Source organism: Cucurbita maxima, unplaced genomic scaffold (assembly GCF_002738345.1).
Source record: "Cucurbita maxima cultivar Rimu unplaced genomic scaffold, Cmax_1.0 Cma_Scf00005, whole genome shotgun sequence".
Classification (NCBI taxonomy): domain Eukaryota; kingdom Viridiplantae; phylum Streptophyta; class Magnoliopsida; order Cucurbitales; family Cucurbitaceae; genus Cucurbita; species Cucurbita maxima.
Genome location: NW_019272021.1, coordinates 2,623,584 through 2,638,165, shown reverse-complemented (window position 1 = coordinate 2,638,165; position 14,582 = coordinate 2,623,584). Strand labels below are relative to the sequence as shown.

The 14,582-nt window shown below is 36.8% G+C and overlaps 2 protein-coding genes across 2 annotated transcripts; both read right to left on the bottom strand.

Annotated features, from left to right (window-relative positions):
* Nucleotide 1: 1 nt before the first annotated feature.
* On the bottom strand, nucleotides 2-4,367 carry LOC111479636 (uncharacterized GTP-binding protein YjiA). The gene is made up of 10 exons (XM_023124398.1): nucleotides 3,885-4,367; nucleotides 3,266-3,331; nucleotides 3,001-3,181; nucleotides 2,678-2,874; nucleotides 1,861-1,911; nucleotides 1,682-1,773; nucleotides 1,287-1,417; nucleotides 784-866; nucleotides 436-540; nucleotides 2-227 (listed from the first exon to the last, which is right to left on the bottom strand). Exons 1-10 carry the CDS (start codon nucleotides 4,200-4,202, stop codon nucleotides 90-92), a joined length of 1,362 nt encoding a protein of 453 aa, XP_022980166.1. The 5' UTR covers nucleotides 4,203-4,367; the 3' UTR covers nucleotides 2-89.
* Nucleotides 4,368-6,628: 2,261 nt separating this feature from the next.
* LOC111479634 (protein TOPLESS) lies at nucleotides 6,629-13,909 on the bottom strand. Its single transcript, XM_023124395.1, has 26 exons — nucleotides 13,801-13,909; nucleotides 13,204-13,331; nucleotides 12,916-13,095; nucleotides 12,724-12,837; nucleotides 12,496-12,654; nucleotides 12,072-12,249; nucleotides 11,872-11,998; nucleotides 11,643-11,752; nucleotides 11,358-11,523; nucleotides 11,122-11,231; nucleotides 10,974-11,043; nucleotides 10,821-10,894; nucleotides 10,648-10,743; nucleotides 10,465-10,560; nucleotides 10,248-10,375; nucleotides 9,889-10,123; nucleotides 9,632-9,793; nucleotides 9,438-9,539; nucleotides 9,146-9,292; nucleotides 8,862-8,972; nucleotides 8,600-8,779; nucleotides 8,389-8,517; nucleotides 8,211-8,306; nucleotides 7,763-7,951; nucleotides 7,503-7,669; nucleotides 6,629-7,173 (listed from the first exon to the last, which is right to left on the bottom strand). The coding sequence occupies exons 2-26, from the start codon at nucleotides 13,281-13,283 to the stop codon at nucleotides 6,960-6,962; spliced, it is 3,420 nt and encodes a 1,139-aa protein (XP_022980163.1). The 5' UTR covers nucleotides 13,284-13,331; nucleotides 13,801-13,909; the 3' UTR covers nucleotides 6,629-6,959.
* Nucleotides 13,910-14,582: the final 673 nt, after the last annotated feature.

Below are 14,582 nucleotides of genomic sequence, written 5' to 3'. Positions count from 1 at the left end.
ATGGAGGAGAACAAACAAAAAAACTCTATTAATGGTTCAACTGCAATATTTTTCCAAAATCATGTTATGTTTCCATAAATAATCAGTTATCACAGTAAACATGCTTTGAAGCCTTTCTCCAACTCTTCTGCATCCAAGTTTTTTCCTATAAACACAATCTTGTTGATTCTCGGCTCATCTGGACCCCATAATCGATCTGGCGAACCTTGGAATATATCATGAACACCCTGTCACACCCAACGGAAAGAACACATTACCGAACTCGAAACGAAGAGAAGGGAATTAATACCATGAATCTTCTAAAATTGACACCATGAACTAAAAAACTAAAGATGACCTAAGTCATGTTTGATGGTTCAGTGAAGCATAGATTTGTTCAGTCATGGAACAGGAAGACATCATTAGTCATTAGTTTCATTGATTTTTCTCACTCACCTGAAACACGAATCGCTCATCCATACCCTGAACTGATAGGAGACCTTTCATCCGGTATATGTCATCACTACGGTCTAACAATAACGTACCGAGCCACATGTTTGCCTGATCGATACCAACAAAAAGGTTAAAATCTTTCAGTTGAGCAAAACAAGCTAGTATTTGTCGATTTTATCGATACCCATCGACATCGTATATTAAGAAACAATAGTTAAAAGAAAATACTCGAACATTCGTAATACGGGAAGGCATGAAAAAATTATTAATCCAATGTAAAGAATACTAGAGTTCATTTTGATGACAAAAAAAAAAAAAAAAAAAAAAAAAAAAAACCATCTCGACACTAACCTTCTCAAGATCCAAGATTCCTTCACAGACAATACTGACAGAAGAAACGCCAGGGTCGTGCGTGTGATCGTGCGAATGATGATCTGCAGTGAATAGTTGAAAAAATGACGCTAGATCAGAAAACTAAGGATGTGCAAAAACTTAGTACTACACTTCCATGATCAAAATGCTGAGCAATCTATTCAAGCATTGCATTTTGAGTAATGTGTTATAAAGTCATAAGCAAGTTTAATTCACCAATAGGGACGTTATAAATGAGAACAAAATACGTGAGTTCTTTGTAAATTCTTGCTGTAAAATGAACTTGATTCGGTAAATCGTCAATAAAAATCTGGATGATGCAACATTTTCACAGAATAGAAGGCAAAAATCATGAGGCTACCCATGTATGAACGAGTCTCCAAAAGACAATTTGATTGAAGACTAGCAGGGCTGAATATAAAATGTATCAGTCAAATAATGCAGAATGGATGTGACATGATTATATGAGCGCATAATTTTACCGTGCTTGTGGTCATGTTCATGATTGTGGTGGTGATGGTCATGATCATGGTCATGGTCGTGCTCGTGCTCGTCATGGTGACTATGACTGGCATGGTCTTCCTTCGATTCAGTATCAACGGCGCTATCTATCCTGAAAAGATGAAAAGAGGATGAGGAGAAGATCCAAACTTAACCATTCAAAATTAAGCAGGAATGGTAAGTATGAACAAATTAGTACCAGGAAGATAAAAAATGGCAATAAGACAAATGTAACTAACACAATAAATGGAATATAAAGGAGAATAAAAATGAATATTTGTATCCAACAAGGTGTTAGCATTCAGAAAGAGTGATGACAAAAGAATCAGAATTCTTTCAATGACGATGGAAACAATTTTAGATGGGATGAAACTACCTCTCCAAATCAAAGCCTCCTATCCCAAGAACATAATCCAAGTCAACCTTGCCATACTTTGTCCTCTTCAGTTCAGCCATCCGGTTTATTTTCTACCATCGGAATAAAAAAAAACATAAATGACGTATTCGGAAGCTAATGAATCAATATACAAAAAGAAAGTGTTGAGTGTTACTAACCTTTATCCGTTGGACCAGATCAGCAATTTGTGGCTCGCCAACAAGATCAGTCTAGTGGTATAAAGTTCATGAATTAGCCCAGCATTTTGCCCAAAAACTAAAAATTACTTCAATGAAAAATGTTAAGGTTGCTATTCTACTTTCCTTGTTTAATTCATATAGTTAGATCAGTAACATTTTTGTTTGTTATGTCAATTTGAGGGTGTATGATCGTTAGCCAAAATCATGTTCACATCTACAAAGGCTGAAATTACTCAAAATGTACTATAAAGGGATATGACTAGCTGTAAATTCTTCCAACTCGGGTTATACGCTATCCAAGTCGTGGTTCTTACTTATTTGCTTGCTAACATATAACATGCTTTCTAAAATCAATTTCCAAATGTTTTCTAAAACTTTCTGTTTCCCCATTTGCTAAAACCTTTTCTTAAGAACGAGGCTAGAGGCCAGCGACCAAATTCTAGTTTGTTGACTTACTCGAGGGTGAGAGTAAAGATAAGTGCTGCACAATCGCGTTGCGAGTCTTGACAGAGAGCGATTGTGACACCTAGTTAAGAGTACCACAACCAAATTTTCTAAATTACATTATCAGTTGGGCAGACATTGACATTAACTTGAATGCACAATCCTTCCAATCAGAATAACAAGCAGACTTTCTATCAAAATTGCCACGGGATTAAAAAAAACTTACGGCACTAAATTTAGTGTATAAAATTGTGAACATGCTTGGGCTTGGAGAAAAACCCACTCGCAAATTAATTTGACTTGTTTGAACATTATATCTCGAGGGGCTAAAACAGTCATCTATCATGAATACCTTGTTTACTATGATTCGATCAGCATAAGCAATTTGTTCTATAGCCTCATTGACAATTCCTTCCGGCTTAACTTCGTCCAAGTGAAATGCTGCATGTTTGGCATCAACTAACGTGACAACACCATCCAACTTCACATCGTTAAAAACCGAGTCCTCAGCATAAAATGTCTGAATGATTGGTGATGGATTTGCTAATCCTACATATTCCAATGATGTAATAGAATATATTAGAAAACGTCACATGAAATTATCATAAATAAATACGACAGACGTGCGTTCGTTACTACACAACTCTGTTCTTGTGATTGGGAGACCCTTCATACCTGTAGTCTCGATCACAATATGGTCAAATTTTCCTTTCTTCTTATTAACCAGCTCTGATATCATCCGGACAAGATCACCCCGCACAGTGCAGCAAAGACATCCGTTATTCAACATAACAATATCCTCAGCACCAGTAGTTTTTGCAGCAACCAAAGAACCATCGATATCTACTTCTCCGAACTGTAGTTTTAAGACATGAAACAAAGTTAAATATATAATTCAGAAGGAGTTGTGCGATCATGCACAGAAAGTTTTATCTCGTACCTCATTTTCAATAACCGCAATTCGCTTCCCATGCTCTGCTGTTAATATATGGTTAAGTAATGTTGTCTGCAAGATCCAAAAATTTTCTTATATTTTCCAAATAATAACCCAATGCACTCTCCACTGTTAGAAACTTAACGAAATAATCCCTCATTTTGTCCCCAAGTACTTGACGAATAATTGCAATTCTTCTAAGTCACTTCTTTGCTTCAAAGACTCAAATTCAATCATAATCATAGTTCAACTAGCATAAAACATATATCAAATGGTTAAAGGTTCGAATCCTCTGCCCCTCATATTGTTTAACTCAAAGGGCGACAGTAAACAAACAGCAGGATTGGAAATTTCATGGAAATGAAAAAAAAAAAGAAAAACCCAAAACAAGGATCTATAAGATGTAAATGGAAACAAACAAAAGCCCCTAGAATTCGGAATGAAATTCATTTCATCAATAACCTCTATATTTTTAGGATTTGAACTATATTTTCGGAACTGGTGTAGGGAAACACTCCCTTAATACCAATCCGAACAGCATAAGACACCAAAACAACACTCCGAACTCTACTCCCATAGGACACGGTAGAAGAGAGAGAGAGAGAGAGAGAGAGAGAGTTCATACCTTCCCAGAACCCAAAAATCCAGTGATAATCGTAGCTGGAATCCGGTCATCGGGCGGAATCTTCGTCAAAACATCGGATTCATCGCTCTCCGATGTGGGAGTAGCTGTGGAGACGACCGAGAATCTTCGCGAGGTTCGTTTGGACGCGACAGAGAAGTGGAGGGGGGCGAGAGGTGGTAATTGAAAAGACGTGAGAGTGAAGGTGAAAGGGCGAAATGGGAGAAAAGCAGAACGAAGCCGAGTAGAAGTATGGTTGGAGCGGGTAGAAGTGAGGGTCATAAAAGCGGCGGAAGCAATGTCCAGAGAAATGGAAGCCATTGCCGGGGAAGCAGCAGGCAGGGAGAGTGAAGAAGATAAGAAAATGGTATCTCTATCAGAATTCAAAACGAAGAAGACGAAGAAGATGAAGAAGAGGGAGAAGAAGGATGAAGATTATTTTGAGGATGCTTCCCGATGTCGCCTGCGTGCAGCCCTTGTTCCTCGCCTCTAGATATTTCATTACATTTTCTTTTTTCTTTTTTATTAATTTAGTAAAAAATGCTAAATTATAAATAAATAACAAAATAAAAAAATACTCTTCGAGTAGAAATACCTCTATTTTTGTAAAATTATAGTACCGTTATTTATATAATTTATCGTTATATGTTCCAAAGTTTTCATTTTTTTTTTTGTATAAAATTTGAGTCATGGAACAGGTAGGACGTGGCATAGTGTCAATTTTTTTAATTCAACATTTTCTTATTTATTAATAAAATAATTTATTATTTTATATGGTGTATACGACTCGAGGTTATTATGATAAATTTGATTTGTTTATGGTCGGCCGAAAAGATGGTGTCTTATCCCAAGGACCCTTATTACTCACCTTGTTGAGACATGGAATTGGTATAATCTTTTAATAAATTCATTAATGGAGAAGATTAATATTTATTAGGATAATCACATGCGATGAACTCGTATTTGTGAGAGTCTGTTTTTGATTTGGGTGGGCGTGAATAACTTTTATAGTCAATTCAATATGTCTGCGCTTGTAGGTACTCGTTCAAATAGAAAATGGGAGGCAAGTGTAATGAGATAAAATTCACTTATTTCGTATAAATAAAGTAGATGAGTAATTTCTCGATGGTTAATTTCTAGACCTAAACAGTGGAGTCCACTTTCACTAACCGATAGATTTAGTTTATGGTTTAGAAAATAAACGAATTGTTCATTAAATAATTAAGGTTATTTAAGGAGAAATATGTAATCATAGCTATAAAATATATTAAGAACTTGAGAACAATCTATTTCCCTGAACACGATTTATTCATAAGAGTTCAACTCCATCTAAAATGCATGAAAATCGATTGATTAAATAGTTCGGTAATTAATTTTATGTTATTAACCTATAAATTCATAAAGTTCTCGTGTGGTCTCGTAACAACACTCCAAAGAAAATTTAATTAAAGGAAAATTTGAAATTTTTAATTAATATTTTATATAAATGAGAAAAATGTATTTGATTTAAAGGGTTAGAAATTAATATTTAAAAATATATGTATATATTATATTTGATACATTAAATATATATAATTAAATTCAAATTAGTTAAATACTATTGAAGTATTTTATTTAAATATGATCTATTTTTTTAACACATTCGATATTAAAATATATTATTTTAAATATGGTAGACTTTATCGCCAACTTTTGGAGTCAACCTATATTAGAGTATTTCCTTGCTAGCTACGATTTCTACAAAGATTGAGAATAAATTGCTCATTTCCTTGAGTAATATGTTATTATACATATCTCAAATTCTTTCAAAAATTCATTCAACATTCTAACAAAATTCTAGTTTAAAGATAGTTTTTACCTCGTTTGTACGATTTACAAGAAACTCCTGGGGGCCGATGATTTTGCAAAAACCTGTGTTTTTGGTAAACACTGCGACCCCATTTGTGAGGAGACACCCCTTCTCTCAAAGTTACGAGGCTATTTTGCCGAGTTCCTTAGAGATAGTTGTCCCGTGTCCCTAGGTATTCTCTACCTACCCACCTGTGTTGGTTTCAGGTACAAGTACCCTTTTGTTGAAGGTCGTTCGAGCTTTTCCTGGGAATATGGAATGGGTTACTTCAACGCCATAGCACCTGGTACTCGAATATTGGCTCGAGATCTTTATCTCTACTCTTCATACCCTGAAAGATAATGCCACAAACCCCATCTGTTAGACTCTGGATTTAGAAGAACCAACTGAAACTGTCAAACTATCACCATTAGCGAAGCAAACGCTCCTCAATCTAATAGATACAGAGCTTCCACCATCGTTCTTTGAAAGATGAATCCCCCTCCCCATTTATTCAAGGCGAAATCCCTATGCATTTGTACTCAATGAGGAAGTAGGTATTAAGGTTATTGTCCATGACCACACGACCGGACCGAACCGAACCGAACCATGATGCCAATCGGGAATCACCTATATATGACCAAATTTGTTGAGCTAGTTGAGGCAATATCTCTTACAGCATGGTATCACCAAAGGATTCTTCCCCTCCAAACTGAAATTAAGTCTCCAATCCTTAGAAATCTTTTGACTGATAGAACCTAACTATGCAAATGAACTCCAATTTAAGTTGAGCAAATATGCAACCAACCAGAACACAACTCAAGCAATGAACAGCACGATCAGAAAGTAAAAATGGAGTCAAGGGGGCACCATGGGGAGCTAATAACAGTATAGGTTCATGAAAGGAAGAGAAGAAAAATTGACAAAGAATTATGAGTAAGAAGGTCACTTTGACAGTTAGTAATAATACTCCTGCAGAATGTTAACTTACACAGAATCAGAGGAAAGAAGATAAAATCTACATCTTTTTGCTGTTTCCTTGAGTATAACTACATATCATGAACAACAAACTGGGGGAAATGAAAAATCAACCATAAAAAAAAAATTACAAGATACAACCAACATGGCGCTAACAAATGTTCCCAGGAGGAAGGGAAAAAAAAAAGGTCAACCAGTTAAAATCTGAAGTATACCTAAAGTTGGAGAGCCAGCAACCAAGCATGTAAAAGTACTCGTGCTAGCTGGCTCGATCATCTTGGGGCTTGATCTGAACCTGAAGCTCCAACCGATGGAGTCGTCGGCACACTTGATGCTGATCCATTTTCGATGGGAGGAGGCACACCCCATTTTCCTTCGGATTCGAGGGGTTCGAAGACATGAACCCCGCCATCTGACAGCCCTAAAGCAAATTGGTTTGCTTCTTGAGGATGTGCTGCAATCACTAGTGGTTGTACGGAAGCATTGCTGAAAAGAATGATAGAATGAAAGGTAAGAAAAAATGGAGATGGTGAGTTCGAAATTTGAACGAGTAAGAACCGCCAAGCAGGAAATTCTCATCGTGTTTAGCTGAAGCTAACATTGTGTTTTTCATTCACAGCACACGATTTGTATCCTTTTAACTCATCCTATGCTTTTTAAAATAAAAGAGATGACGAACGGGTGACAGAATAAACCAACGGATCAAGTCAACATGCCCATTCCAAGAGAGCTCATTACAGCAAAACTTTACCCACTTATGCATACCCTTAATGCGGGAGCATTACCTAAACGGCAAAGTGGAGTGAGAGAAATACCTCACACTAGCAGGAAGATAAGCTGAAGGACTAATTCGACAACGTAATCTGAGATTAGCAACGGTAAACACGCAGACAGTTGCATCCAAGAAGCTGGCATATATCATTTGACTGTCGCAAGAGAATGTTGCATGAGAGATTGGTGCACCAGATTCCCGTGGCGTCCACTAAAATGTAAATTAACAACAGAGAAGTGGGTAAGGCGTTGTTTCAAAAAACAAAGAACAGATGAACGAACAGGATAGAGGTAAAAGAAGGACCTGCTTTACACACTCAAGCTTTGTAGTCTCGTATATTGCAATCTGAGTCTCGTGCACGACAAGAAAGTGTGCCTGGTCCTGATGAAACTGTACACGAGTGTCAGACTGGGAGGATAATGGCCTCCCATTTGGAAGTTGTAAGACTCTTGTTCTCTGCTTCTCCCACCCATCAGAGCTCCACACACACAGCTGGATGAGCAACAAACAAATAAGTGGCTCAAATGTAAGAATTCGCCAAACATCGATAGGCCCAAACACGGGCAAAGCGTGTTCACTAGGAAGTTGAGATAAATGGTGCAAAGCTCAAATTACAAGAATCTTTATACTGGGTCAGTCTTCAGTCAACCCATGCAATTCAACACATAATTAGATTGCTACATATCTGAATAAGGTGAAACCATACAACAAAAAGAATTCACAGACCCAACGACATGGCATAGTCAAATACCTGTGCATCAGCTCCGGATGAAACTAGCACATTCAGTAAGTGAGAGAAGGCCAAGCCAGTTATTCTTTTAGAGTGGCCTTTAAGCTTGCTCTTTACCTGCAGCATCCAAAGATTTGATTGCATAATGATTGCCACAAGGTTTAATTAGAGAATAGGTGGGTTCCAGAGGGTATTATACCTCATCTACGCGGACATTATAAATTTGAATTGTGGAATCATCCATGCCAATGGCAATTATATTGTTATCTTGTGGGTGAAAGGCAAGGAATGTGGCAGCAGGTGGTGGCGGCATGAAAGTTGTCATTGTCTGCAGTTGCAAGGAAGGTTGACATAGGTATAACTCACCAGAAAATAATTGCAATGACCGATCGAAAGGTAATATAAGTTACCTTAAATGTCATCATATTGAAGAGGGATATCTTTCCACCAGAAGCTGACATGACGTAAGAATCGTTTTTGGATAAAGCAAAGCAGGGCACAGCCTCTTCAGAACTAGTGTCAGCAACATCGTTGGTCATTAGAATGCCACTTGATGGTTGCCATAATTGCGGCAAAACATTTGCAGTTGCCTGCAAGATGGGAAAGTGTTGATTATGCCAAATGAAAGAGGCTCCAGATAGCAAACAGAAAACTGACAATATCTTATGATACCTTGCCAGTTGAATTACGCTCGCTTCGCGTCCATTTCCATAGCAGATGAATTGCATTTGATGCTAATGCCAAGATTGCACTTCCAGAATTTGTGTAGATCAACCTAGATATCTGAGTACATCAAGAACAAGGCATAGTCAGAGAAGAAATAACAAAGGATCCCCAGAAAATCTCAAGCTACCGATGCTCAAACTAAACCCAAAAAACACTCTATAACTCAATTTAGAGAAGCAATATGAAAAGGAATGTAAGCTAAATTTCAGCGTATAGCGTGAATGACTTACCTTGTTTACTCGCACGTTCTCAGGCAGCCTCAAGGACCTACATTGAGATGGTTCGTTAATTTCAGTGAGCTTCCAAATCTTTGACTTGTCATTTGAATCTTCAGGAATTCTAGGTTTCACATCCCCCAAACTTCGGGTATCCCCAGCCTGGCAGATTTATAGGCTTGACGTTAAATGAATTGGTAAGAAAAGTGTGAATTAATGTTTTCGTGATTTATTCATACATGCATGGAGATATAAAAATAAACAAGCTCCTACTAAAAATATTAATTTTCTATTAAGCAACACCAACCACTCCAGCCATGGTGATGACAGAGGCGCCTCTATCGGAGGCACTGCCAGCTGCGGCTGCTGCTGCCACAGCTGCAGCAGCTGAGATTGGATTTATTGTGGGCTGAAAATTCAAACAATGTAAATTAGATATTTAGCAGAAGAGTTAACAATATGGTGAAGGGTCACGTTAATTAAAACATACAATCAATCTACCTTTGTCCCGGCCTCTGACGTTCTAGATGCATCATATGAAAGATTTTCAAACGTTCTTAGTAGCCGGACTCCATCCACATTAGCCAAGATTTTAATTCCATTCTCATTGCCAGAAACAGCTAAAAGGGTGCCATCCTTGTTAAAGCGGATGCGTGGACTTGCCTATGATATTGAAAGGAATGAAAAGAAAACAGTACGAAATAAGCAACGGTCAACTATAGTTTTTAATTTACCAGTTCACTGGCATGAAGACTTACCGGCAGCCCTCCATCAGCATCAACAGTCGTTAGAAGTTGAACATTGTCCATGTCCCAAAATTTAATGGAGAAATCATCACCAGCAGCCAAAAACCGATTTTTCGTCGTATCAAATTGTACAACACCCAGAGACCGCTTGCGGAACCCTTGATAAGTTCTCTTAACAGCTCCTTCGCTCTCATTCCATTCAACAATATAGGACTCTCCATCTTTACTTGTCCCACATGAGAAGAGCCTAAAACACCCATGACCAAATGAAAAAGTGAGATAGAAATAACAATTCTTTAAACTTCTATACTATGAACCAAAAAAAGGCAAGTCCAAGCAACCCCCAATACAACTGAGTAAGTATGACACACCTAGTACCATCTGCACTGTATGCCATGGTTGTGCACCAACGTCCAGGAGCATCATAATCAACTCGTGAGCCCATATTATCATATAGCCACGCCTTTATCTTTCCATCCAGTGCTGTTGAAAAGATGAACTGAGAGACAAAAACATACATGTAGCAGATTAGGCAGAATAAGCATCAAGCAGCCTCACACAAACTTGGGTTGCACATCAAGGGCAAACCTGAATGCTTTCCTTGTAGTGAGGGCAAACAGAGTAAACAGGAGCCTCGTGGCCTTCAAATGTAAATTGCCTTGCACCATTTCCAGCATCCCAGACCTAACAACATTCAAAGAGAAGAGAATTGTCAACAAACGGAATCCCTTTTCCCTTCATTTAATGACCCGAATAAGAAAATAGACTTACTTTAATCGTCTTGTCATCCCCGCATGTTATGACGCAAAGTTGTTTATTGGGATTAGAGAATGCTAGATCATTAACTCCACCGACATGTGCATCAATCTGATTTACAAATTTCAGTGTCATTCTACAAAACGGGAAGAGTAAACAATTGATACAATACACTTAATAATACACACCTCCAGGTGCTGTCGCATGTCATCACCACCATGATAGGAGTATATTTGAACAATGTGCCTCGAATAGGCAACACCTATACCAGATTGGCATTTATTCAACAACCAACGCTCACTTTGATAACATAAAATTTACAAGGAAACATACTATCTTACCAAATAAAGAACCATCAGGGCTCCAAATAACACGGTTCACTGATACATCAGGCTCTTTAAGTAGAGCTGCCTGGAAATCATCAAGATAAACTCAGATTTCACTAATTGTGATAAGATGTAATCTGCAACATTAGTATACACAGAATACCTGTAAAGGCATTGAACATGCATTGAGATCCCAGACTTTAAAACTCTTTGAAATAAGTCGCTCCCTAGATCCAACTTCCCATAAGCCTATTTCACCCACATTTGTGCCAACTGAAAAGAGATTTTTCTTCATATTTGTCAATTTTGATAGGAATGCCCAAATAAAGATATCATCTACAGATACATTATTATTTGATAGTTTAAAAGTTAGATAATACAAAATAAATTTAAATATACCAAGAAGCAGAGTTTGTTGGACGGGATGGAAATCCATGCTCATTGGAGATGACCCTTGATTCAGTGTTCGCACAACGTTCTTCGGCAAATCATCTGGAGCATTAAAAGCTTGTGCATGACCATGACCAGCAAATGATACTGGCAGAACATTAACTGGTAGATTTACCTTCATTATATGGAAAAAAAAGAGGCAGTATGAACAAAACATAAGTTGAGCACAGGTCTGACATTCCTGGAATTGGTCTAGAATCATGAGAACATAAAATGAAGGAAAAACTAAATTACCTCATCAGACATCCCCATAGGTTTTGGCCTTTTAGAAACATGTTCAGAGTCAGCAGAAGGGTATTCTACAGAAGGATTAGTTGGAGGAGTCCGTGGATGTTTCAAAGCAGCTACAAAGAAATTTTTTATAAAAAAAACCTCTCAATTATACAAGACCCTTACAGTAGCTTACATCAGCATGATAAGTCAATAGCTATAAAGCACTTAAAAACATAGGAAAACAACTTACCTGGGATAGATGGAGCACCAAGACCAATGGCACCTCCACCAGAAACGGCAGGATGAGTAACAGCTGAGGGATTGGACATCCAACCAGCAAGAGGTGCTGGAACTGGTGCTGCCGTGGGCTGAAAAGGCTGAACAGAAAAACACATTTTTTTAAGGTGCATGTTAAGTCAATGAGATTAACAGTTACAACAGATAACCCACCCCATGGGCTCCAAGAGGAGGAAAACCTCCAGGTTTGGGTAAGGATCCAAGAAGTGGATTGTTTGCAGGCGAAGGAGCCCGAGCACCATTTGGTTGTCCACAAGAATGATCCACAAAAAGGGTTTTAATATCTGGATTTGGTCTAGGGTTTTTACAAAGTTGATGCTGCCAATTTAAGCTGCAATTTACAATTTGATTTAGTGTTTCATTTATACAATAAATTCGTTTAAGTACAAATGAATGCTTCGAGTTTTTAGAACAAGAAAATGTCAGTAAGTAATGACAGAAGTTAACATTCAACATTTTGAATCACAGGTAAATAAATTTTCATTAAGCAAAAAACTATGTTTGTATTGGAATGAGATAATTGTTAGAATGTCAATGATTCGTGAAATAAAAACTAGAAATGCAGGAGATAAATCACCTTTGATTGATAAGAGTACGCAATCTTGAGTTCTTAAGGTGAGGAAACTGCAATTTATCCCGGAACAAAGGATTTGCTTCAATTAGCTTCTTCAACTCAACCAACATAATTGCTCGTGCAGACTTCGTATCGCCATACTTCGATAGTTGTTCATTTTCCCTATTAATAAGGCAGTTCATTAACAACTAGCTGTTCTAAAAATCATATCAAATGGATGTAATTCCATACCTAAAATTCTCCAGCGTCAATAGCTGAGTAATCTCCTTGAAAAGTTCTTCATTAAACGTGGAAAAAACTTTTAAGTCCTTTACTAAAATATCTACAGCCTTGGAACGATCATGCCTGATACAATTGCAAAAAAAGTTCTAAAAACAAATTTGCAAACAGAGAATAGCATCAAAATGGAAAATGTGCGCTTACTTGTCCAATGCCTCGAGATACTTCTGCTTCCTAATCTCAAAAAATATTTTCATTGAATAGCGATTGTCATCAACTTTGGTAAAACCAGAGAGATATTTCTCAACTTCATCCCAGTTCCCATTGTGCACCTCGTCCTCAAAATATTTCATATTGAAGAAAAATCCAGATTCCTGCTCAAGCCTATTTTGGAAAACAAAGCAATTAATGCTGCAAATTTAAGCACCAAATTCTGAAAAACAAACTAATCCACAAAACAAGCACCCAAAATAAAAGACTAAAATATCCCACTTGTGAACTGTCTCCTTAAATTTTTCCTCATCGAGAAACTGTAAGATCAAGAACACCAGCTCCCTACTGAGGGACGACATCACTACCGCCTCCGTTTTTATCAGTATTAGCAGAAAACCCCGCTAGATCTGGAAAATAAGAATCAAACACAGATATGTAAGAGATCGAGCAAAATACCTAAAGAATCAAACAGAAAATTAAAAGGAGCACTGAAATTTTGTTCCTCAGACCGAAAATCAAACACGATGGAAACAAAATTGGGTTCAGCAACCAACACAATAGATACAAAATCGAAGGAATAGATAAAATTACGACAAAAAGAAATTAGCAGAGAGGCATATTACTTCGACTAAAATTGGTTGAAAAGTCAAAAATAATTTTAGGGTTTTCTATATACAGAGAGAGAAAGCGGCTTTAAACCCTACAGGAATCGAAGATGCAAAAGAACAAATAATGGAGAGAGAAAGGATGGTTAATAGTTCAACCACATAAATAAAATTAAAAAATTACAAATCCAGAAAAGAAAGATTATCTTAAAGTGATAGATTCGACGAACAGAGCGAGAAATAGAGAAACTGAGAGAGAGGCTCCTCATACCTTGAAAGCAAAACGAGAAGGGTTGGTTCAGAGAACAAAAAAACAGAAACTCAGAACAGAGAGAGAGCTAAGAGAAGCTTTCTCTCTCTCTAAGAATGAAGACTTTCACTCTCTCTTATTTCTTCTTCTTCTTCTTCTTCTTCTTTTCTCTCTCCTGAGCTTATCTCTCTCTCTCTCTCTCTCTAAAGAAAAATTCATGAACTTGCAGAATGGTGATTTTATATAGAGACCAGAAGACAGCTAAAGCAGATGATAAGCGCGTCTACTTATCAACGGATAAAATAACAAAAAATATTAAAAATGTAATAACCTATCATTATAACTACAGTTCCAATTCGTAATACGTGCAGTTTCAGTGGGCCCCGCTTAGCCGGCTTCAGTTTGTCGACTTCATCGGCGCGGAATCTGCAAGCTAAGAATAGGAAAGGAAAAAAAAAATTAAATAAATAAAATGTTTTATTTACCTCCATGGTTAAAATACGGTTCCAAATCTTTTAAATAATTCTCATTTTATTTTTCTTTTATTAATTTATAGAATTATTTTTCTTTTATTAATTTATTCTTAAAATGTTGTTTTTTTTTTCTTTTTTTTACCGCAATTATCTAATCTAGGCTTTTCCTTTTTAGTAAAATAAGAGAACAAAAATCTAGAACTCTCAAACATGATCTATATATTTCCATTTTTTAAAATTAAATTAAAATATAAATTTTAAAACTTTTTTTAGAATAAAATTAAAATTTTAAATATTAAATTCTCTTCTTTTTTTTTTTTTTTTTAAGAA

Coding starts and splice junctions, on each gene's coding strand:
- LOC111479636 (XM_023124398.1), bottom strand. CDS start 4,202: ATGGCTTCCATTTCTCTGGACATTGCTTCCGCCGCTTTTATGACCCTC. Junction 867..1,286: donor TGAACATGACCACAAGCACG/GTAAAATTATGC, acceptor TATTCACTGCAG/ATCATCATTCGCACGATCAC. Junction 541..783: donor GAATCTTGGATCTTGAGAAG/GTTAGTGTCGAG, acceptor GGTATCGATCAG/GCAAACATGTGGCTCGGTAC.
- LOC111479634 (XM_023124395.1), bottom strand. CDS start 13,283: ATGTCGTCCCTCAGTAGGGAGCTGGTGTTCTTGATCTTACAGTTTCTC. Junction 11,524..11,642: donor CTATGGGGATGTCTGATGAG/GTAATTTAGTTT, acceptor CATATAATGAAG/GTAAATCTACCAGTTAATGT. Junction 10,744..10,820: donor ACATGCGACAGCACCTGGAG/GTGTGTATTATT, acceptor TTTGTAAATCAG/ATTGATGCACATGTCGGTGG.